The 22612-nt window shown below is 43.9% G+C and overlaps 4 protein-coding genes across 4 annotated transcripts; all 4 read left to right on the top strand.

Annotated features, from left to right (window-relative positions):
- Positions 1–27: 27 nt before the first annotated feature.
- On the top strand, positions 28–3402 carry LOC139390864 (protocadherin beta-4-like). Its single transcript, XM_071138259.1, has 3 exons — positions 28–504; positions 1792–2567; positions 3391–3402. Exons 1-3 carry the CDS (start codon positions 129–131, stop codon positions 3400–3402), a joined length of 1164 nt encoding a protein of 387 aa, XP_070994360.1. The 5' UTR covers positions 28–128.
- Positions 3403–3662: 260 nt separating this feature from the next.
- Positions 3663–10291, top strand: LOC139390863 (protocadherin gamma-A10-like). Its single transcript, XM_071138258.1, has 4 exons — positions 3663–6101; positions 8455–9137; positions 9363–9507; positions 10265–10291. Exons 1-4 carry the CDS (start codon positions 3663–3665, stop codon positions 10289–10291), a joined length of 3294 nt encoding a protein of 1097 aa, XP_070994359.1.
- Positions 10292–10497: 206 nt separating this feature from the next.
- On the top strand, positions 10498–15228 carry LOC139390862 (protocadherin gamma-A10-like). Its single transcript, XM_071138257.1, has 3 exons — positions 10498–10919; positions 12207–12982; positions 15073–15228. The coding sequence occupies exons 1-3, from the start codon at positions 10544–10546 to the stop codon at positions 15226–15228; spliced, it is 1308 nt and encodes a 435-aa protein (XP_070994358.1). The 5' UTR covers positions 10498–10543.
- A 2895-nt stretch (positions 15229–18123) lies between these two features.
- On the top strand, positions 18124–20559 carry LOC139390861 (protocadherin beta-16-like). The gene has a single exon (XM_071138256.1). It carries the CDS (start codon positions 18124–18126, stop codon positions 20557–20559), a length of 2436 nt encoding a protein of 811 aa, XP_070994357.1.
- Positions 20560–22612: the final 2053 nt, after the last annotated feature.

Raw genomic sequence — 22612 nt, 5'->3', positions numbered from 1 at the left:
GCTCTGGTCTTTACAGATATCGAAAGAAGACGGTGAAAATAGCCTGGACTTAAATATAAGTAAAATATCGCTCTTCTATTTGTTGAGGATAAAAGGAATATTTCTGTTGGATCTATTATTTGTTGGCTATGGCATTGGAAGGATTCTTTCAACCTAAATACTTAAGATGGCGTTTGTGCTGTGGACTGCCGTGGCAAGTACTTATTTTCCTCCTGTATTTCAGTCATATTGTCAGTGGTCAAATCCGCTATTCCATTCCGGAGGAGATGAAGAAAGGTTCTCTTATCGGTAACGTAGCTCAAGACCTGGGGTTAGATTTGAAAAGGCTCAGAGCGGGTCGGGCCCGTATCGTGACAGGAGAAAGCATTCAGTACACAGAGCTGAAGACAGACAAAGGGATTCTAGTCGTGAGTGAGAGAATAGACCGAGAGCAGCTTTGTGGCGACGTCACACCGTGTAGCTTCAGCTTCGAAATTATTCTAGAAAATCCAATGGAGCTTCATCACGTTACAATAGAAATCCTGGACATTAACGATAATTCTCCAATATTTAAGAAAAATCATATACATTTAGAAATCAGTGAATCCGCTGTTATTGGTGCGCGTTTTGCGTTAGCCAGTGCAGAGGACTCTGATGTAGGATCTAATGGCCTACAGGAGTATGTTTTAAGTTCAAACGATAATTTCATTCTAAAACAACATCCAAATGCCGATGGAAGAAAATATGCTGAGATGGTCCTCCAGCAACCGTTAGATAGAGAAAAGCATCCTCGTCTCTCTTTAAAGCTAATCGCTGTAGACGGTGGAAATCAGCAGAGATCTGGCACAGTAAATATAGATATCACTGTCCTGGATGCCAATGACAATGCGCCTGTGTTTAACCAGTCATTGTACATGGCTACTGTGATGGAAAACGCACCGAAAGGCACATATATTACCATCGTAAATGCCAGTGATGCAGACAGCGGGACGAATAGTTTTATTGTATACTCTATTTCAGACATGAATGGTGGTCTTGCTGATGTGTTGACTATCAATGAAACCACAGGCAGAATATCCGTTTCTGGGTTGATTGATTACGAAAAAGAGAAAAGGTTTGAACTGAGAATTGAAGCAAAGGACCATGGAGGCTTAACGGATTCGAGTAAAGTTATTGTTGAGGTCATTGATAAAAACGATAATGAGCCTGTTATAAGCGTCATGTCATTCACGAGTCCGATTTCTGAAGACTCTCCTCCGGGTACAACCATCGGTATCATCAACGTTAAAGACCTTGATTCAGGTGAAAACGGACATGTGAGCTGTAGCCTAGAGAAAAACATCCCCTTTAAGATAAATTCTAATTTAAGAAATTACTACACCTTGGTAACCGATGCTGTTTTAGACCGCGAGAGCGTGTCAGAACATAACATAACTGTAGTCGCCACGGACGCAGGGTCGCCTCCTCTCTCAAGTAAGAGAACATTTCACCTGAAGGTGTCAGATGTCAACGACAATGCCCCAGTGTTTCCACGGGGCGTGTACAACTCTTATATCGCAGAGAATAACTCTCCAGGCGTCTCTATATTTACTGTTAGAGCTAAAGACACCGACTCCAATCAAAATTCCCGTATTTACTACATTCTGGAGGATACTGACGTCAACGGGACTCCTGTGGCTGCTTATGTTTCGGTAAATGCAGAGAGTGGGGTTATACATGCGGTACGCTCCTTTGATTACGAACAAATCAAAGAGCTTACACTCGTGGTTATGGCGCAAGACGGAGGCTCTCCTCCTCTCAGTAGCAATGTGACTGTGAAATTAATGATCCAGGACCAGAATGACAACACGCCTCAGGTTCTGTACCCAGTCCAGACTAGCAGCTCTCTGGTGTCTGAAATGGTGCCTCGTTCAGCAGAAGTGGGCTATCTTGTCACTAAAGTGGTGGCTGTTGATGTGGACTCTGGACAGAATGCCTGGCTCTCGTATAAACTGCAGAAAGCGACAGAAAGGGCGCTGTTTGAAGTAGGCATACAGAATGGAGAAATAAGAACTATACGTCAAGTCAATGATAAAGATGCTGTGAAACAAAGGCTCACTGTTGTAGTGGAGGACAACGGGCAGCCCTCTCGTTCAGCTACAGTCAATGTTAACGTGGCGGTGGCGGACAGCTTCCCTGAAGTGCTCTCGGAGTTCACTGACTTTACGCACGACAAGGAGTACAATGACAACCTGACTTTTTACTTAGTTTTGGCTTTGGCTGTAGTCTCATTTCTGTTCATCACATGTTTAGTGGTTATTATATCAGTGAAAATATACAGATGGAGACAGTCTCGCGTTCTTTATCATTCCAGTCTCCCGGTTATTCCGTATTATCCACCGCGTTACGCAGACACTTTGGGGACAGGAACTCTACAGCACGTGTACAATTACGAGGTGTGCAGTACGACTGACTCCAGAAAGAGTGACTGTAAGTTCGTCAGACCCTGTAGTCAGAACGTACTGATAATGGACCCCAGTTCTACAGGGACGATGCAGCGGATGCAGAGTGAAAATAATATCCTGGATGAACCAGACTCGCCACTAGAGGTGAGTTTATTGGATCTTACATTATATTGCTCAGTTGGTTGAAATACTGCTCTTATTAATAAATAATTTGTCCTTTGTTTTTGTTATAGTGCGTAAATGTTTATGTACTCAGTATTTCTCTAGTCAACAGCATAGTTAAATCAGCAGCTACATATTTTTGTGGTTAGCTTTGGCTTTTATATTGTCAGCTGAGTTTTCAGATTGAGGTTTTGACGTTAACATATTACGTTCTACTATAGTGGAAATTACTCCACGTTGTTCGGATTATTATTTTTTTTATATATAGTATGCCTGCTGAGTTGTTTTTAATCTAAGTGCTACAATAGAAACGAGGTATTGTGGTAAGGATATTTCAGCACCACTGTGTGGACAGCGCTACTTATGTCATGATAGAAGCAGATTTCTGCTTCGCTCTCTCATACTGCTCCCTTGTGCCAACCGTTGTGGTTTGATAAAGTGACTATGAAATTACTAAATAGTCACTTAACCAGTGTTGACTGCTTGTCATATGTCAAATATAGCTCAACATACTTGTTTTACTCTGTGGTTCAATAATGGGTTGGAAGGCGGATCCATGGAAATGTTTTTACACGTGTTCCATATTGTGGCTGAGAGGATAGTGTGTCATGCTTTAGTATCATATTGTTGCTATTTGCCTTGTCATTGTATTACAGTGACTGAATTTATTGAGATTACACCAAGCACCGTTTTTAATTAGCTATTTGATAAATGTTGGAAGGAAAGTAGTGCTGTGAAGTGATTAATAATTTCTACGTTTTTACAGATTCAACTATAATCTGGTGTTCGTGTTTTGGACTCTAAGGGCCGCTGTTGATCAGTGAAATAATTTATATCCAGTGTTGTCAGTCAGTAAACTCCCCTCCCCTACTCCCCTCCCCTAGAGGAGAGGGAGAGACTCTTTGCTCTTAATAGCAGGCGGGGCGCGAGAGAGACACACACGCTCAAACGGATACGTGAAGGAGACAGTTAATAGACTATTAAAATAACACTTCCACTATCAGTTTCCTCTTCGCTTGTCGTCTCTGAGGATAAGGTCTAAGGAATATTCGTGTTGAATTTTATTCTTTGTTTGCTATGTCATCTGAAAGATTCCTTCAACCTAAATGCGTAAGATGGCGTTTGTGCTGTGGACTGCTGTGGCAAGTACTGATTTTCCTCCTGTATTTCAGTCATGTTGTCAGTGGCCAAATCCGCTATTCCATTCCGGAGGAGATGAAGAAAGGTTCTCTTATCGGTAACGTAGCTCAAGACCTGGGGTTAGATTTGAAAAGGCTAAGAGCGGGCCGGGCCCGTATCGTGACCGGAGAAAGCATTCAGTACACAGAGCTGAAGACAGACAAAGGGATTCTAGTCGTGAGTGAGAGAATAGACCGAGAGCAGCTTTGTGGCGATGTGACGCCGTGTAGTTTCAGATTCGAAATCCTTCTAGAAAACCCTATCGAACTACGTCGTATTACTGTGGAGATTCTGGATATAAATGACCATGCCCCTGATTTTCCAAAGAAAGATATTACATTTGAAATTAGCGAGTCTGCTACCTTGGGCTCTCGTTTTACGTTGGCGAGTGCAGAAGATCCCGACGTAGGGCTCAACGCCCTGCAGAGTTATGATTTAACGCCCAATGATAATTTCATTCTTAAGCAACATACGAATCCAGACGGCAGTAAATATGCTGAGATGGTCCTCCAGAAAACGTTAGATAGAGAGGTGCATCCTCGTCTCTCGTTAAAGCTAATCGCTGTAGACGGTGGAAATCCGCAGAGATCTGGCACAGTAAATATAGAGATCACTGTCCTAGATGCCAATGACAATGCGCCTGTGTTTAACCAGTCAGTGTACAGAGCTACTGTAATGGAAAACGCACAGAAAGGCACATATATTGCCACCGTAAATGCCAGCGATGCAGATAACGGATCAAACGGCGTCGTCTCCTATTCCTTCTCCAACCTCAAAAAACATTTAGCTGACATTTTCAACATAGACGAAACAACAGGCACAATATCAGTTGCGGGGGAAATAGATTACGAGAAAGATACAAAATACGAGGTTAGAGTTGAGGCTAAAGACCAAGGAGGTTTAACAGACACCAGTAAAGTTGTCATTGAAATTATTGACAAAAATGACAATGCGCCTGTTATAAACGTCATGTCTTTTTCCAGCCCTGTGTGTGAAGATGCTCCTACTGGTACCACGATCGCTATTATAAATGTTAAAGACGCTGATTCAGAGAGAAACGGACAGATTACCTGCTCTTTAACTACTAACCTCCCGTTTAAGATCCAATCTTCGTTAAGTAGTTATTATACTTTGATCTCAGATGGAGCCTTTGACAGAGAAACGACACCGGAATACAACATCACCATCACAGCGACAGATTCTGGTTCGCCTTCACTCTCCAGCACGAGGACATTACACCTTAGAATCTCAGACGTAAATGACAATGCTCCATTGTTTCATCAGCGCTCATACTCGACTTACGTCACAGAGAATAACTCTCCTGGAATGTCCATATTTACTGTCAGCGCGCGGGACTCTGACTGGAATCAGAACGCTAGAATCTCGTACCTCTTGGAGGACACGCAGATCAGTGGAACTCCAGTCTCTACTTATATATCTATTAACTCTGAAACTGGAGTTTTACATGCGGTTCGTTCCTTTGATTATGAACATATCAAACAGCTTACACTCATGGTTAAGGCGCAAGACGGAGGCTCTCCTCCCCTCAGTAGTAATGTGAGTGTCAACATCTTCATCCAAGATCAGAACGACAACGCACCTCAGGTTCTGTACCCAGTACAGACTAGCAGCTCTCTAGTGGCTGAAATGGTGCCTCGTTCAGCAGATGTGGGCTATCTTGTCACTAAAGTGGTGGCTGTTGATGTCGACTCTGGACAGAATGCCTGGCTCTCGTATAAACTGCAGAAAGCGACAGACAGGGCGCTGTTTGAAGTGGGCTTACAGAATGGAGAAATAAGAACTATAAGCCAAGTCACTGATAAAGATGCTGTGAAACAAAGGCTCACTGTTGTAGTGGAGGACAACGGGCAGCCATCTCGTTCAGCTACAGTCAATGTTAACGTGGCGGTGGCGGACAGCTTCCCTGAAGTGCTCTCGGAGTTCATTGACTTTACGCACGACAAAGAGTACAATGACAACCTGACTTTTTACTTAGTTTTGGCTTTGGCTGTAGTCTCATTTCTGTTCATCACATGTTTAGCGGTTATTATATCAGTGAAAATATACAGATGGAGACAGTCTCGCGTCCTCTATCATTCCAATCTCCCGGTTATTCCGTATTATCCACCGCGTTACGCAGACACTTTGGGGACAGGAACTCTGCAGCACGTGTACAATTACGAGGTGTGCAGGACGACTGACTCCAGAAAGAGTGACTGTAAGTTCGTCAGACCCTCTAGCCAGAACGTACTGATAATGGACCCCAGTTCTACAGGGACGATGCAGCGGATGCAGAGTGAACAGAACATTCTGGATGAACCAGACTCTCCACTAGAGGTGAGTTTAGCTGATGTTGAATAATATACAACATCTTGATGGAATACATCTCTAAAATGTGCACTTTATTCTGTATATACGGTAAACTTTATGGGGCCAAGTTATCTTCTACTTTTTTATTAAAGCTTTGACAATCATAGTAGGCCTATGCCTGCTGAGTTTGTAGAATGTTATTTAGAATGTATGTGACGAAGCGCTACAACCATTACGCTGCGGCGCTAAAATGCAACTTCAGAACCACTCTGTGTGGACAGCGCAACTTCTGTCAGTCAGCAACAGAGGTTTGCTCGGCTCTCTCACACAAAGTATCCATTGTTGAACTGCTGTGTATTGATGAAAAGTTTCTAGAGTCTCAGCCTTGTGTAGCCTACGCAATGGGAACAAAATAACTCTCTAGAAAGGTATTTGACTGTATTTTCAGTCATGGTTTGGACGGCGGACACATGGCCATGTTTTTACGCACGATCCATTCTAGGACTGAGAGGATAGGACAGGTTTTAGTATCTTATGATTACTATGTTCCATGCTGGTCATAATATTCTAGTAATTGAACGGTGATTTATTTAGATATCACTTTGCACTTGGTTGAATATAAATTTGAAAAAGTATAGCTGTAAAGTATTGCATTTTTTCTGAACCGATTTATGTTCACATTTAATCTGATGTTCATGTCGTGGACTCTAAGGGCCGCTGTTGATCAGTGAAATAATTTCTGTCCAGTGTTGTCAGTCAGTGGCGTCCCCTCCCCTATCACTGCGCTTTATCAGAGGAGAGGGAGAGGCTCTGCGCTTCATACGAGGTGGGGCGCGGAAGAGACACACTTGTTCTGGTACATGTAGATTACAAATGCAATAGAACGGTTAAAAAACCCTGGATTAAGATAATATATCGTTTATTAATCTCCCCTTATCTCGCCGTTTCAGGATCTGGTATAAGGAATATTTTGATTGGATTTGTTGTATTCTTGGATATGGCTTCTGAAGGATTCCTTCAACCTATATGTGTAAGATGGCGTTTATGTGGACTGCGGTGGCAAGTATTTATTTTTCTCCTGTCATTCTGTCATATTGTCAGTGGCCAAATACGGTATTCCATTCCAGAGGAGATGAAGAAAGGTTCTCTTATCGGTAACGTAGCTCAAGACCTGGGGTTAGATTTGAAAAGGCTCAGAGCGGGCCGGGCCCGTATCGTATCCGGAGAAAGCATTCAGTACACAGAGCTGAAGACAGACAAAGGGATTCTAGTCGTGAGTGAGAGAATAGACCGAGAGCAGCTTTGTGGCGACGTCACACCGTGTAGCTTCAGCTTCGAAATCATTCTAGAACATCCGATGGAGCTACACCGCGTGACTGTAGAAATTATAGATGTAAATGACCATGCCCCTGCTTTTTCAAAGAAAGATATACAATTTGAAATTAGCGAGTCCGCTACCATAGGCTCCCGTTTTACGTTGGCTAGTGCCGAGGATCCTGATGTGGGGTTAAACGCCCTGCAGAATTACTTCTTAACCACGAATGATAATTATGTTTTAAAACAACACGCGAAACCGGACGGTAGTAAATATGCTGAAATGGTTCTTCAGAAACCGTTAGATAGAGAGGAGCATCCTCGTCTCTCTTTAAAACTAATCGCTGTAGATGGTGGAAATCCGCAAAGATCTGGCACAGTAAATATAGAGATAACTGTCCTAGATGTCAATGACAATGCGCCTGTGTTTAACCAGTCAGTGTACAGGGCTTCTGTAATGGAAGACGCTTCAAAAGGGACCTATATCACAACAATAAATGCCAGCGATGCAGACAGTGGATCAAACGGTGTTCTTGCGTATTCTTTCTCCAATCTCAAAAAACATTTAGCTGACATTTTCAATATAGACGAAAAAACAGGCACTGTATCAGTTGCGGGGGAAATAGATTACGAGAAAGATAAGAAATTTGAAATCAGGGTAGAGGTGAAGGATCAAGGTGGTTTAACTGACTCAAGTGAAGTTGTCATTGAAGTTGTTGATGTTAATGACAACGCACCAGTTATAAACGTCATGTCCTTCTCTAGCCTTGTGTCTGAAGATGCTCCTCCTGGCACCACTATTGCTATTATAAATGTTAATGATGCTGATTCAGAGAGAAATGGACAGATTACATGCTCTATAAATACTAACCTTCCATTTAAAATTCAGTCGTCGTTAAGTAGTTATTATAATTTGATCTCAGACGTAGCTTTAGACAGAGAAACGACACCGGAATACAACATCACCATAACAGCGACAGATTCTGGTTCGCCTCCGCTCTCTAGCACCAGGACATTACACCTTAGAATATCTGACGTAAATGACAATGCTCCATTGTTTCATCAGCGCTCATACTCGACTTACGTCACAGAGAATAACTCTCCTGGAATGTCCATATTTACTGTCAGTGCGCGGGACTCTGACTGGAATCAGAACGCTAGAATCTCGTACATCTTGGAGGACACGCAGATCAGTGGAACTCCCGTCTCTACTTATATATCTATTAACTCTGAAACTGGAGTTTTACATGCGGTTCGTTCCTTTGATTATGAACAAATTAAAGAGTTCAAACTTATGGTTAAGGCGCAAGACGGAGGCTCTCCTCCACTCAATAGTAATGCTACTGTCACCATCTTCATCCAAGATCAGAACGACAACGCGCCTCAGGTTCTGTACCCAGTCCAGACTAGCAGCTCTCTGGTGGCTGAAATGGTCCCTCGTTCAGCAGATGTGGGCTATCTTGTCACTAAAGTGGTGGCTGTTGATGTCGACTCTGGACAGAATGCCTGGCTCTCGTATAAACTGCAGAAAGCGATGGACAGGGCGCTGTTTGAAGTGGGTTTACAGAATGGAGAAATAAGAACTATACGTCAAGTCAATGATAAAGATGCTGTGAAACAAAGGCTCGCTGTTGTGGTGGAGGACAACGGGCAGCCCTCTCGTTCAGCTACAGTCAATGTTAACGTAGCGGTGGCGGACAGCTTCCCCGAAGTGCTCTCGGAGTTCATTGACTTTACGCACGACAAGGAGTACAATGACAACCTGACTTTTTACTTAGTCTTGGCTTTGGCTGTAGTCTCATTTCTGTTCATCACATGTTTAGTGGTTATTATATCAGTGAAAATATACAGATGGAGACAGTCTCGCGTCCTCTATCATTCCAATCTCCCGGTTATTCCGTATTATCCACCGCGTTACGCAGACACTTTGGGGACAGGAACTCTACAGCACGTGTACAATTACGAGGTGTGCAGGACGACTGACTCCAGAAAGAGTGACTGTAAGTTCGTCAGACCCTGTAGTCAGAACGTACTGATAATGGACCCCAGTTCTACAGGGACGATGCAGCGGATGCAGAGTGAACAGAACATCCTGGATGAACCAGACTCTCCACTAGAGGTGAGTGTGTTGGAGTTTAAATAAAGTAGCTAATTTTGTTGCAGTACATCTTTACAATAAGTTTGTTTGCATAACTTTTTCTCAACTGTTTTACCCGGGTTCCTCACTCTTTTTTATCGGTATCTCAGTAGTTGGGTTTCTCCCTCTTCTCTATTTTATAGCAGTAAATCAAGGATTACGTATTGTTTTAGTAACCTATAAAAAGTTTTAGGTTCGTTTTGTATGTGTGCTGTGATTTTAGAGATGTAGCCTATTTCGAACTGAGCGTTAGTGCCTGTGATTTATTTGTAACTCTGTAGTGTTGCAATGTTGCTTCAGCACCACCCTGTGTGGACAGCGACACTTGTGTCTTCATTGCAGCAGAGGGCTGCTTCGCTCTCTCACACTGTGTATAATCCCTTCTTCGTACCTCTGTCTATTGAATGTCGCTATAGATTTTTGCCTTAACGAAACATATTACTGTCAACATGCATAGGTATTGCTTTATAATGTTGAGCCATGGTTTGGACGGCTGTTCCATGGAATTATTGTTTATGCACGATCCATTCTGAGTTTGATGGGATAGTGGGATTCTTTAGTTGGTTATGAAATTGTCATGTTTTGAGTTGTAGTGATGAACGTTGCATTTATTTAGATTGCAGAAAGTATTTTATGATTTGTATATGGATCAGTTTGGAAAGATAATAATGCTGTGCGGTGTTAAATTATTTCTGAATGGTTTTCGATTTTCAAGTGTTTTATGATGTCCGTGTTTCAGACTCTGAGGGCCGCTGTTGATCAGTGAAATTATTTCTGTCATGTGTTGTCAGCCAGCAGAGTCCCCTCCCCTATCACTGCGCTCTGCCAGAGGAGAGGGAGAGACTCTGCGCTTCATACGAGGCTTGGCACGACAGGGAGACATTCGCTCTGATCAATATATACGAAAGGGATAGTGAAAATAGTCTGGAATAAAGCGAAACATCGACTGGTATTTCCTCACCGTTTCTCTCGATCCAGTATAAGGAATATTCGTGCAGGATTTTTTTATTCGTTGGCTATGGCATCTGACGGATTCCTTCAACCTAAATGCGCAAAATGGCGTTTGTGTTGTGGACTGCGATGGCAAGTACTTATATTTATTCCGTATTTCAGTCATATTGTCAGTGGTCAAATCCGGTATTCCATACCAGAAGAGATGAAGAAAGGTTCTTTTATCGGTAACGTAGCTCAAGACCTGGGGTTAGATTTGAAAAGGCTCAGAGCGGGCCGAGCCCGTATCGTGACCGGAGAAAGCATTCAGTACACAGAGCTGAAGACAGACAAAGGGATTCTAGTCGTGAGTGAGAGAATAGACCGAGAGCAGCTTTGTGGCGACGTCACACCGTGTAGCTTTAGCTTTGAAATAATTTTAGAAAATCCAATTGAATTACATCGTGTTACAGTGGAAATATTGGATGTTAACGACCATGCCCCTCTCTTCAAGAACAATCACAGTACATTTGAAATCAGCGAATCCGTCGCTCTTGGATCTCGTTTTGTATTAGAGAGTGCAGAGGATCCGGATGTGGGAGTTAATGGTCTACAAGATTATGTCTTCACTCCTAATGATCATTTTGTATTGAAACAGCATTCTAACGCAGACGGTAGCAAATATGCTGAGATGGTCCTCCAGAAACCGTTAGATCGAGAGGAGCATCCTCGTATCTCTCTAAAGCTAATCGCCGTAGACGGTGGAAATCCGCAGAGATCTGGCACAGTAAATATAGAGATCACTGTCCTAGATGCCAATGACAATGCGCCTGTGTTTAACCAGTCAGTGTACAGAGCTACTGTAATGGAAAACGCACAGAAAGGCACATATATTGCCACCGTAAATGCCAGTGATGCAGACAGTTTTTCGAATGGATTACTGACCTATTCTTTTTCAAATTTGAAAGGCAACTTGGCTGATTTATTTGACATTGACAGGACAACTGGCAAAATATCTGTAGCTGGACAGATAGATTTTGAAAAAGACAAGAAATATGAAATTAGAGTTGAGGCTAAAGACCAAGGTGGTTTGACAGACATTGGTAAAGTTGTCATAGAAATAGTTGACATAAATGACAACGCACCTGTTATAAACGTCATGTCTTTCTCCAGCCCTGTGTCTGAAGATGTTCCTCCTGGAACCACGATAGCCGTTATAAACGTTAAAGATGCTGATTCAGAGAGAAACGGACAGGTTAGCTGTTCAGTAGACAAAAGACTCCCATTTCAGATCAAATCCTCATTGACAAATTATTATAATTTGATCACTGACTCTGGTTTTGATCGAGAAAAGATGGCCGAATACAATATAACCATAACAGCGAGAGATTTTGGTTCGCCTCCACTCTCTAGCGTTAGAACAATACACCTTAGAATCTCTGACGTAAACGACAACGCCCCATTGTTCGATAAAGGCACCTACTCTGCTTACGTCACAGAGAATAACTCTCCTGGAATGTCCATATTTACTGTCAGCGCGCGGGACTCTGACTGGAATCAGAACGCTAGAATCTCGTACCTCTTGGAGGACACGCAGATCAGTGGAACTCCAGTCTCTACTTATATATCTATTAACTCTGAAACTGGAGTTTTGCATGCGGTTCGTTCCTTTGATTATGAACAAATTAAAGAGTTTACATTTGTGGTTAAGGCGCAAGACGGAGGCTCTCCTCCACTCAGTAGTAATGCTACTGTCACCATCTTCATCCAAGATCAGAACGACAACGCGCCTCAGGTTCTGTACCCTGTCCAGACTAGTAACTCTCTGGTGGCTGAAATGGTGCCTCGTTCAGCAGATGTGGGCTATCTTGTCACTAAAGTGGTGGCTGTTGATGTGGACTCTGGACAGAATGCCTGGCTCTCGTATAAACTGCAGAAAGCGATGGACAGGGCACTGTTTGAAGTGGGCTTACAGAATGGAGAAATAAGAACTGTACGCCAAGTCACTGATAAAGATGCTGTGAAGCAAAGGCTCATTGTTGTAGTGGAGGACAACGGGCAGCCCTCTCGTTCAGCTACAGTCAATGTTAACATTGCGGTGGCGGACAGCTTCCCTGAAGTGCTCTCGGAGTTCATTGACTTTACGCACGACAAGGAGTACAATGACAACCTGACTTTTTACTTAGTCTTGGCTTTGGCTGTAGTCTCATTTCTGTTCATCACATGTTTAGTGGTAATTATATCAGTGAAAATATTCAGATGGAGACAGTCTCGCGTCCTCTATCATTCCAATCTCCCGGTTATTCCGTATTATCCACCGCGTTACGCAGACACCTTGGGGACAGGAACTCTACAGCACGTGTACAATTACGAGGTGTGCAGGACGACTGACTCCAGAAAGAGTGACTGTAAGTTCGTCAGACCCTGTAGTCAGAACGTACTGATAATGGACCCCAGTTCTACAGGGACGATGCAGCGGATGCAGAGTGAAAATAACATCCTGGATGAACCAGACTCCCCACTAGAGGTTTGTTATTTGAATCATAATTATTTTCCCCAAAACGATATTTCTTTCAGCTGTATTTGTAAATGCATCATGCACTTTAACTGTTTGTAATCCACTATGTATTCCAGGGAACTTTCCATGGTCATAAGTAGTATTCTTTTCTATTGATATGTAGGCGTTTCAGCACCAATGTCATGGACAGCGGATCTGTGTTGGTTGCAGCAAAGAGGCTGTATTTGAATGAACCATGCACCATAGTAAAGTTTGAATTGTTCTGCACATAGCCTTTACAGTAGTAAAACTGAGGCAAACATTTTCTCTAATAGTAATTTGATTAAATAATCTTACAGTTTCTTAAGAAAGTTTTCGTACCCCTTGACTTATTCCACATTTTGTTGTTACAGCCTGAATCCTAAATGGATTACATTTGTATTTCTCTCTCACCATTTACACACAATACCCCATAATGACAAAGTGAAGACATGTTTTTATAGGTGTTGGCAAATATATTGATAATGAAATACAGAAATGGCTAATATATATAGGCATTCGCTCTCCTGAGTCAATACATTTTAGAATCTGTTTTGGCAGTGGTTTCAACTGTAAGTCTTTCTGGGTCAGTCTCTAAGAGCATTGCACACCTGGATTGTATAATATTTGTACATTAATCTTTACAAATTATTAAAGTGATGTGATGTTGGTGGTTTATCGTCGCTTGACAGCCATTTTCAAGTCTTGCCAAAGCTTTTCAAGCTGATTTAAGTCAAAAGTGTAACTTGGCGCTCAGGAAAATTCAATGTCGTCTTGGTAAGCAACTTCAGTGTATATTTGGCCTTGTATTTTAGGTTATTGTCCTGCTGAGAGGTGAATTTATCTCCCAGTGTATTTTGGAAAGCAAACTGAACCAGGTTTTACTCTAGGATTATGGCTGTGCTTTGCTCTATTCCATTTATTTTTATCCTAAAAAACTCCTAGTCCTTGCCGATGACAAGCATACCCATAACATGATGCAGCCACCACCATGCTTGGAAATATTAATAAGTGTGGTACTCAGTGATGTGTTGTGAAAGGATTTGCCCCAAACATAACACTGTAACGGCTGTCTTGGGAAGAAGGTGAGGACCAATACGCAGCGTGGTACGTGTTCATCTTTTTTAATGTAAACTGAACACTGAATAACAAAACAACAAAGAAAACAACAGAAACAGTTCTGTCTGGTGCAGACACACAAAGACAGAAAACAACCACCCACAAAACACAATCGAAAACAGGCTACCTAAATATGGTTCTCAATCAGGGACAACGATTGACAGCTGCCTCTGATTGAGAACCATACCAGGCCAAACACAGAAATAGAAAAGCATAGAAAAACTAACATAGACAACCCACCCAACTCACGCCCTGACCATACTAAAACAAAAGACAAAACAAAGGAAGTAAGGTCAGAACGTGACAGTACCCCCCCCCCCCCCCCTCCAAAGATGCGGACTCCGGCCGCAAAACCTAAACCTATAGGGGAGGGTCTGGGTGGGTGTCTGTCCGTGGTGGCGGCTCTGGCGTGGGACGTGGACCCCACTCCACCATAGTCCTTCTCCGCCTCTCTACCCGCCTCCGTGGCCTCTTTAACGCGGCGACCCTCGCTGCCGACCTCGGACTGAGGACCCAAGCCACGGGTTCCGAATGGACGGGAGATTCCGGCAGCACCGGACGGACGGGAGATTCCGGCAGCACCGGACGAATGGTAGATTCCGGCAGCACCGGACAGGAGGGAGACTCCGGCAGTTCCGGAGTGAAGGGCGATTCTGGCAGCTCCTGGCTGACTGACGGCTCTGGCAGCTCCTGTCTGACTGACGGCTCTGGCAGCTCCTGGCTGACTGACGGCTCTGGCAGCTCCTGGCTGACTGGCGGCTCTGGCAGCTCCTGGTTGACTGGGGGCTCTGGCGGCTCCTGGCTGACTGGTGGGTCTGGCATCTCCTGGCAGACTGGCAGCTCTGGCAGCTCAGGACAGACTGGCAGCTCTGGCAGCTCAGGACAGACTGGAGGCTCTGGCAGCTCAAGACAGACTGGCGGCTCTGGCAGCTCAAGACAGACTGGCGGCTCTGGCAGCTCAGGACAGACTGGCGGCTCTGGCAGCTCAGGACAGACGGGAGATTCTGGCAGCCCAGGACAGACTGGAGACGCTGGCAGCTCAGGACAAACGGGAGACTCTGGCAGCGCTGGGCAGGAGGAAGGCTCTGGCAGCGCTGGACAGGCGGGAGCACCTGTAGGAAGGAGACAGAGAGACAGCCTGGTGCGGGGGGATGCCACAGGAGGGCGGGTGCGTGGAGGTGGCACCGGATAGACCGGACCGTGAAGGCGCACTGGAGGTCTCGAGCATCGAGCCTGCCCAACCCCACCTGGCTGAATGCTCCCCGTAGCCAGGCCAGTGCGGCGAGGTGGAATAGCCAGCACTGGGCTGTGCTGGCGAACCGGGGACACCATGCATAGTGCTGGTGCCATGTATTCCGGCCCGAGGAGACGCACTGGAGACCAGATGCGCTGAGCCGACTTCATGGCACCTGGCTCGATGCCCACTCTAGCCCGGCCGACACGAGGCACTGCATTGTACCGCATCGGGCTATGCACGCACACCGGGGACACTGTGCGCCTCACGGCATAACACGGTGCCTGCCTGGTCCCTCTCTCTCCACGGTAAGCACGGGGAGTTGGCTCAGGTCTCCTACCTGACTTAGCCACACTCCCCGTGTGCCAGCCCCCCAATATATTTTTGGGGCTTCCTCTCGGGCTTCCAACAGCGCCGCCGTGCTGCCTCCTCATACCTCCGCCTCTCGGCTTTCGCTGCCTTCAGCTCAGCCTTGGGGCGGCGATATTCCCCAGCCTGTGCCCAGGGTCCTTTGCCGTCCAAAATCTCCTCCCATGTCCAGGAGTCTTGCAATTCCGGCCGCTGCTGCCGCTACCCGTTACCACGCTGCTTGGTCCTTTCTTGGTGGGTGGTTCTGTAAAGGCTGTCTTGGGAAGAAGGTGAGGACCAATACGCAGCGTGGTACGTGTTCATCTTTTTTAATGTAAACTGAACACTGAATAACAAAACAACAAAGAAAACAACCGAAACAGTTCTGTCTGGTGCAGACACACAAAGACAGAAAACAACCACCCACAAAACACAATCGAAAACAGGCTACCTAAATATGGTTCTCAATCAGGGACAACGATTGACAGCTGCCTCTGATTGAGAACCATACCAGGCCAAACACAGAAATAGAACATCATAGTAAAACTAACATAGACACCCCACCCAACTCACGCCCTGACCATACTAAAACGAAAGACAAAACAAAGGAAGTAAGATCAGAACGTGACAAACACTTTGTATTCAGTACATAAAGCGAATTTCTTTGCCACATTTTTTTCAATATTACTTGTTGCAAACAGGATGCATGTTTTCAAATATTTTTATTCTGTACAGGCTTCCTTCTTTTCACTCTGTCAAATAGGTTAGTATTATGGAGTAACTACTATGTTGGTGATCCATCTCGGTGTTCTCCTATCACAGCCGTTAAACTCTGTAACTGTTATAATGTCGCCATTGGCCTCATTGTGAAATCCCTGAGCGGTTTCCCTCCTCTCCGGCAACTGAGTTAGGAAGGACGCCTGTATCTTTGTAGTGACTGGGTGTACACCATCCAAAGTGTAATTAATAACATCACCATGCTCTAAGAGGTATCCAATATCGCCCCCCCCCCCCCCCCCCTTTGTCACTGCTCGACAAAGGGACCTTACAAATAATTGTATGTGTGGAGTACAGAGATGAAGTAGTCATTAAGAAATCATGTTAATCGAGAATATTGCACACGTAACATGTCCATGCAACTTATTATGTGACTTGTTAAGCAAATGTTTCATCCTGAATGAATTTAGGCTTGCCATAACAAAGGGTTTGAATACTTATTGACTCAAGACATTTCAGCTTTTGATTTTTAAAATGAATTTATAAAAATGTCTAAAAACATAATTTCACTTTGACATTATGGGGCATTGTGTGTGTAGGCCAGTAAAAAAACATATCAATTTAATCCATGTTTAATTCAGGCTGTGACATAACAACATTTGGAAAAAGTCAGGGGGTGTGAATACTTTCTGAAGGACTATTTATAAATACCATAATGCTGGGTTTAAATTAGCGAAAGTTCCTGTCACAATCTATAGCTTTTTGCTACATGTATTTGGAATGACATTTATAGTCAACGTGCTTCTGGCATCATGCTTTACATCAGTCCTTCACACATTGGCCTAGATGTTTTGATACAGCCTGGATGAATAAAGCGAAGCCGTTTGAGAAGAGAAACCCGAGTGCTGGCATCAGCTCATCGCATCAGCTGAGATTGCACCAAGTGGATTCACATTCTACTTTTAACATGGTAGTCTATTTCAGTTGACCAGTTCTGCGCACGCATCCTCGATGCTGGATTACACGCGCAAGTTATGCGCTGGTGTCTTTTGCTGCTGCCGCTGCTGCTGTAACTACCCGTTATTCGCTATGCTTGCTGTTTACTGTTTTCCCACCACCACCCCAGCCTCCACCTGTTTGGCTCTGTTTGTGTTCAGTGGGGATATTGGTATAGCATACCATGCTCAATGCCTGTAGTTTTCTCATGTTAATTTGACGCGTTGCTCTGGCTGTGAGCTACCCTGAAGGAGGAGAGCCGATCGCCAATACCTAATATATTTGTTATCTTTTCTAATTAAAAAAGACGTGGTGTTTCCTTTGTGAATTGTGTTGGGTAAAGCACGATAGGTCTGTTCTTGAAGACGCAAACCTTCCCAAATATATTGGAAAGTGTTTATTTTTTAAGTATATCTGTTGTTCAGTAGATTGAACTCAAAGGGACGCTGTTGGTCAGTGTGTTCTAGTTTTAGAGCGGATTTGCAGCAGTACCTCCCCCATCATATCGCTATATTAGAGAGAGAAAGAGCCGCATGCAGAGCGCACAGTCCGGGTTACAGAGAACACTAAGCACAGAGACACAGAGCTGAGATTATTTTGTTCCGGAATTACCGATTTTAAGTATATTACATTTGATGTTTTTAACTGGAAACGAATGGAATCTTCCTGAGTTTTGTAACGGATTATAACGTACTTGTTGTTACATGGTGAAGGAAACATGTCGGACAGAACAATGAAACGGCAAGTACTGTTGTTTATCTCGGTCCTCTCTCTCAGTTCAGTGCACGGGCAGGCCAGTTACTCCATTCCCGAGGAAATGGCGGAAGGCTCTTTAGTCGGTAACATAGCGCAGGATTTGGGGTTAGATATCAAAAGACTGAAATCTGGCAATGCTCGCATACACGTTGGGAACAGCGCGGAATACATCGAGCTGAATAAAGAAAGGGGGGTCCTCCTTGTCAAAGAGAGAATAGACCGTGAGGCGTTGTGCAGACAGACGACGCCTTGCGCATTGCATTTTCAGATAATTATGGAGAACCCAATAGAATTTTATCGGGTTACTGTTGAGATTACCGATATCAATGATAATGCTCCAGTTTTTCAAATGCACGATATGAAATTTGAGATAAGCGAGTCCGCTATCACGGGAGCAAAATTCGTCTTGGAGAGAGCTTTTGATTCTGATATTGGATTAAATGGACTCCAAACCTATTCGCTTAATCCAACCGATAATTTTGTTTTAAAACTACAAGGTCAGGCTGATGGAATCAAAAAGGTAGAGATGGTTTTACAGAAGCCTTTAGATCGAGAGAAACAGGAGCAAATATCATTAGTGTTAACTGCCCTCGATGGTGGAGAGCCTCATATGTCTGGGACAGTGCAGATTCACGTCACTGTGCTAGATGCTAACGACAATGCTCCGGTTTTTACACAGGCAGTATATAAAGCCAGTTTAATCGAAAATTCGAAGAGCGGCACTTTGTTAACAACAGTTAGAGCCACCGACATAGATCATGGATCAAATGGTTTAGTCACATATTCTATATCAAGCAGCACAATTGGTATTTTGGATCTATTTGAAATAAATGAGAGTAATGGCGAAGTGCATTTGATAAATGAAGTCGACTATGAAACCGCAAAACATTATCAAATAGACGTGAAAGCGAAAGATCAAGGGGGTCTTACAGATTCCAGTAAACTGATAGTCGACATTATCGACGTTAACGACAATAAACCATTAATTGATTTGATGTCAACTTCTAAATCAATACCAGAAAATTCCCCTTCTCAGACAGTCATAGCTGTAATGAGCGTCCACGACCCAGACTCTGATAATAACGGAGTGGTGGACTGTGTTTTAACTGAAAATATTCCCTTTACCATTAAATCTACATCTAATGGCTTCTATAGTCTAGTAACAGACAGTGACTTGGACCGAGAGAGAGCCTCCGAGTATAACATCACTGTGACGTGCTCTGATGAGGGAGTGCCCTCGCTCTCCAGCAGCGTCACTCTCACCTTACAGATATCAGATGTGAATGACAACGCGCCTGTCTTTGAGAGGAGCTCATATGAGGCCTACATTATAGAGAACAACACACCGGGCCTCTCTATATTCACAGTGAAAGCCAGAGACGCTGACTGGAACCAGAATGCTCGTGTTTCTTACATACTGGAGGACTCCTCGGTTAACGGAGTGCCCGTCTCCTCATATGTGTCCGTTAGTGCTGATAGTGGAGTCATCCATGCAGTGCGCTCTTTTGACTACGAGCAGATCAAGGATTTCCAGTTCCGTGTAAAAGCGCAGGATGGAGGCTCTCCTCCACTCAGTAGCAATGTGACTGTGAAAATAATGATCCAGGACCAGAATGACAACACGCCTCAGGTTCTGTATCCAGTCCAGACTAGCAGCTCTCTGGTGGCTGAAATTGTGCCTCGTTCAGCAGATGTGGGATATCTTGTCACTAAAGTGGTGGCTGTTGATGTGGACTCTGGACAGAATGCCTGGCTCTCGTATAAACTGCAGAAAGCGATGGACAGGGCGCTGTTTGAAGTGGGTTTACAGAATGGAGAAATAAGAACTATACGCCAAGTCACTGATAAAGATGCTGTGAAACAAAGGCTCACTGTTGTAGTGGAGGACAACGGGCAGCCCTCTCGTTCAGCTGCAGTCAATGTTAACGTGGCGGTGGCAGACAGCTTCCCTGAAGTGCTCTCGGAGTTCACTGACTTTACGCACGACAAGGAGTACAATGACAACCTGACTTTTTACTTAGTCTTGGCTTTGGCTGTAGTCTCATTTCTGTTCATCACATGTTTAGTGGTTATTATATCAGTGAAAATATACAGATGGAGACAGTCTCGCGTCCTCTATCATTCCAGTCTCCCGGTTATTCCGTATTATCCACCGCGTTACGCAGACACTTTGGGGACAGGAACTCTACAGCACGTGTACAATTACGAGGTGTGCAGGACGACTGACTCCAGAAAGAGCGACTGTAAGTTCGTCAGACCCTGTAGTCAGAACGTACTGATAATGGACCCCAGTTCTACAGGGACGATGCAGCGGATGCAGAGTGAAAAGAACATCCTGGATGAACCAGACTCGACTTTAGAGGTCTGTGATATTTTATTCTTAATTTTGTACTCCTAACATGTTATCTATTTCTATTTATACAGTACCAGTCCAAAGTTTGGACACACCTACTCATTCAAGGGGTTTTATTTATTTTGTACTATTTTCTACATTGTAGAATAATATTGAAGACATCAATACTATGAAATAACACATATGGAATCATGTAGTAACCAAAAATATTTTAAACAAATCAAAATATATTTCCTTCTTCAAAGTAGCCACCCTTTTCCTTGTCGTCATCTTTGCACACTCTTGGCATTCTCTCAACCAGCTTCACCTGCAATGCTTTTCCAACAGTCTTGAAGGAGTTCGCACATGCTGAGCACATGTGGGCTGCTTTTCCTTCACTCTGTGGTCCAACTCATCCCAAACCATCTCAATTGATTTGACATTGGGTGATTGTGGAGACCAGGTCATCTGATGCAGCACTCCATCACTCTCCTTCTTGGTCAAATAGTCCTTACACAGCCTGCAGGTGTGTTGGGTCACTGTCCCGTTGAAAAACAAATGATAGTCCCTTTAAGCGCAAACCAGATGGGATGGCTTATCGCTGCAGAAGGCTGTGGTAGCCATGCTGGTTAAGTGTGCCTTCAATTCTCAATTAATGACTGACAGTGTCACCAGCATAGCACCCCCACACCATCACACCACCTCCTCCCTGCTTCACGGTGGGAACCTGTCGTGGCAATTTCCTGTATTACCTTAAGAGGAGAGTTACAAACCACACACCAGTCAGAGTTATACTTTAACTTCATCTTTAATAATATGAGCTTCACAATAGCCCTTTGACTCTCAGGTCAATTCAGTGTCTATAATGAATTCTGAGAGTCCCTACAGTAGAATACAAATATATTTTTTAGCCAAGATACACCCCTCTAAACTTACATGACGATCCACAGATCTTAGGAACTCTTCACAAAGGGCCTTTTACTTGAGTAAGGAGTATCCCATAGCCAGATAGCATTAGCTATAAATTATTGTTCAGTTTGGTCTCTAAGACGAGGTTCTAATCTCGTTCCTGGTACTTCATAGTCCCAAAACATTACCTCATCCAAGGCATAACTCAATTGTCAACTCTATGTACTCCCATCTCAAGTAAACCCCCTCTTCTCCCCACTCCTGGAAAAGCTCACTGAGGGGAGTGACTTGCGCACAGACATTGTGGAGCCAAGAGATAATTGGTTCCCCCTTAATCACGCCATCCCTTCACATGGTTTAACAGATACATTCACATATAAAGACAATGTTCCGTTCTGACCTCTCCCCTCTCTGGGCCCCAAGTGATTGAGCCCTAGCTGAGAAGGGAAAAGTGCAACTGCCAACAGTATAGTCCAAAGGGATACATTCTAATGACAAATATCTCACATAATCATTATTATGTAAATAAAACATCTTCTTTATCTATGTTACCCAACTAATTCTGATTCATCCTCCACAAACCACACATGCGGAGATCATATGTTCACCTACTCTGCACCTCACAAAGCCCCAGCAGTCTAATGTCCATTTCTCCTGTTTCTTGGCCCAATCAAGTCTCTTCTTTTTATTAGTGACATTTACGTTGTGGTTTCTTAGCAGCAATTCAACCATGACGGCCTGATTCACGCAGTTGCCTCTGAACAATAATGTTGAGATGTGTCCGTTACTTGAACTCTGTGAAGCATTTATTTGGGCTGCAATTTCTGAGGCTGGTAACTCTAACAAACTTCTCCTCTGCAGCAGAGGTAACTCTGGGTCTTCCTTTCCTGTGGCGGTCATCATGAGAGCCAGTTTCATTATAGCACTTGATGGTTTTTGTGACTGCACTTGAAGAAACTTTCAAAGTTCTTGAAATTTTCAGAATTGACTGACCTTCATATCTTAAAGTAATGATGGACTGTCATGTCTCTTTGCTCATTTGAGCTGTTCTTGCCATAATATGGACTTTTATCAAATAGGGCTGTCTTCTGTATACCACCCCTACCTTGTCACAACACAACTGATTGGTTCAAACGCATTAAGAAGGAAATAAATTCCACAAATTAACTTTTAACAAGGCACACCTGTTAATTGAAATGCATTCCAGGTG

Source organism: Oncorhynchus clarkii, chromosome 31 (assembly GCF_045791955.1).
Source record: "Oncorhynchus clarkii lewisi isolate Uvic-CL-2024 chromosome 31, UVic_Ocla_1.0, whole genome shotgun sequence".
Taxonomy (NCBI): domain Eukaryota; kingdom Metazoa; phylum Chordata; class Actinopteri; order Salmoniformes; family Salmonidae; genus Oncorhynchus; species Oncorhynchus clarkii.
Note: the sequence above shows the minus strand (reverse complement) of the source record. Positions and strands in the feature narration are given on the sequence as shown.

Coding starts and splice junctions, on each gene's coding strand:
- LOC139390864 (XM_071138259.1), top strand. CDS start 129: ATGGCATTGGAAGGATTCTTTCAACCTAAATACTTAAGATGGCGTTTG. Junction 505..1,791: donor AAATCCAATGGAGCTTCATC/ACGTTACAATAG, acceptor GTAGCAATGTGA/CTGTGAAATTAATGATCCAG.
- LOC139390863 (XM_071138258.1), top strand. CDS start 3,663: ATGTCATCTGAAAGATTCCTTCAACCTAAATGCGTAAGATGGCGTTTG. Junction 6,102..8,454: donor AACCAGACTCTCCACTAGAG/GTGAGTTTAGCT, acceptor TTGTTTCATCAG/CGCTCATACTCGACTTACGT. Junction 9,508..10,264: donor AACCAGACTCTCCACTAGAG/GTGAGTGTGTTG, acceptor TCCGTGTTTCAG/ACTCTGAGGGCCGCTGTTGA.
- LOC139390862 (XM_071138257.1), top strand. CDS start 10,544: ATGGCATCTGACGGATTCCTTCAACCTAAATGCGCAAAATGGCGTTTG. Junction 10,920..12,206: donor AAATCCAATTGAATTACATC/GTGTTACAGTGG, acceptor GTAGTAATGCTA/CTGTCACCATCTTCATCCAA. Junction 12,983..15,072: donor AACCAGACTCCCCACTAGAG/GTTTGTTATTTG, acceptor CTGGCAGCTCAG/GACAGACTGGCGGCTCTGGC.
- LOC139390861 (XM_071138256.1), top strand. CDS start 18,124: ATGTCGGACAGAACAATGAAACGGCAAGTACTGTTGTTTATCTCGGTC.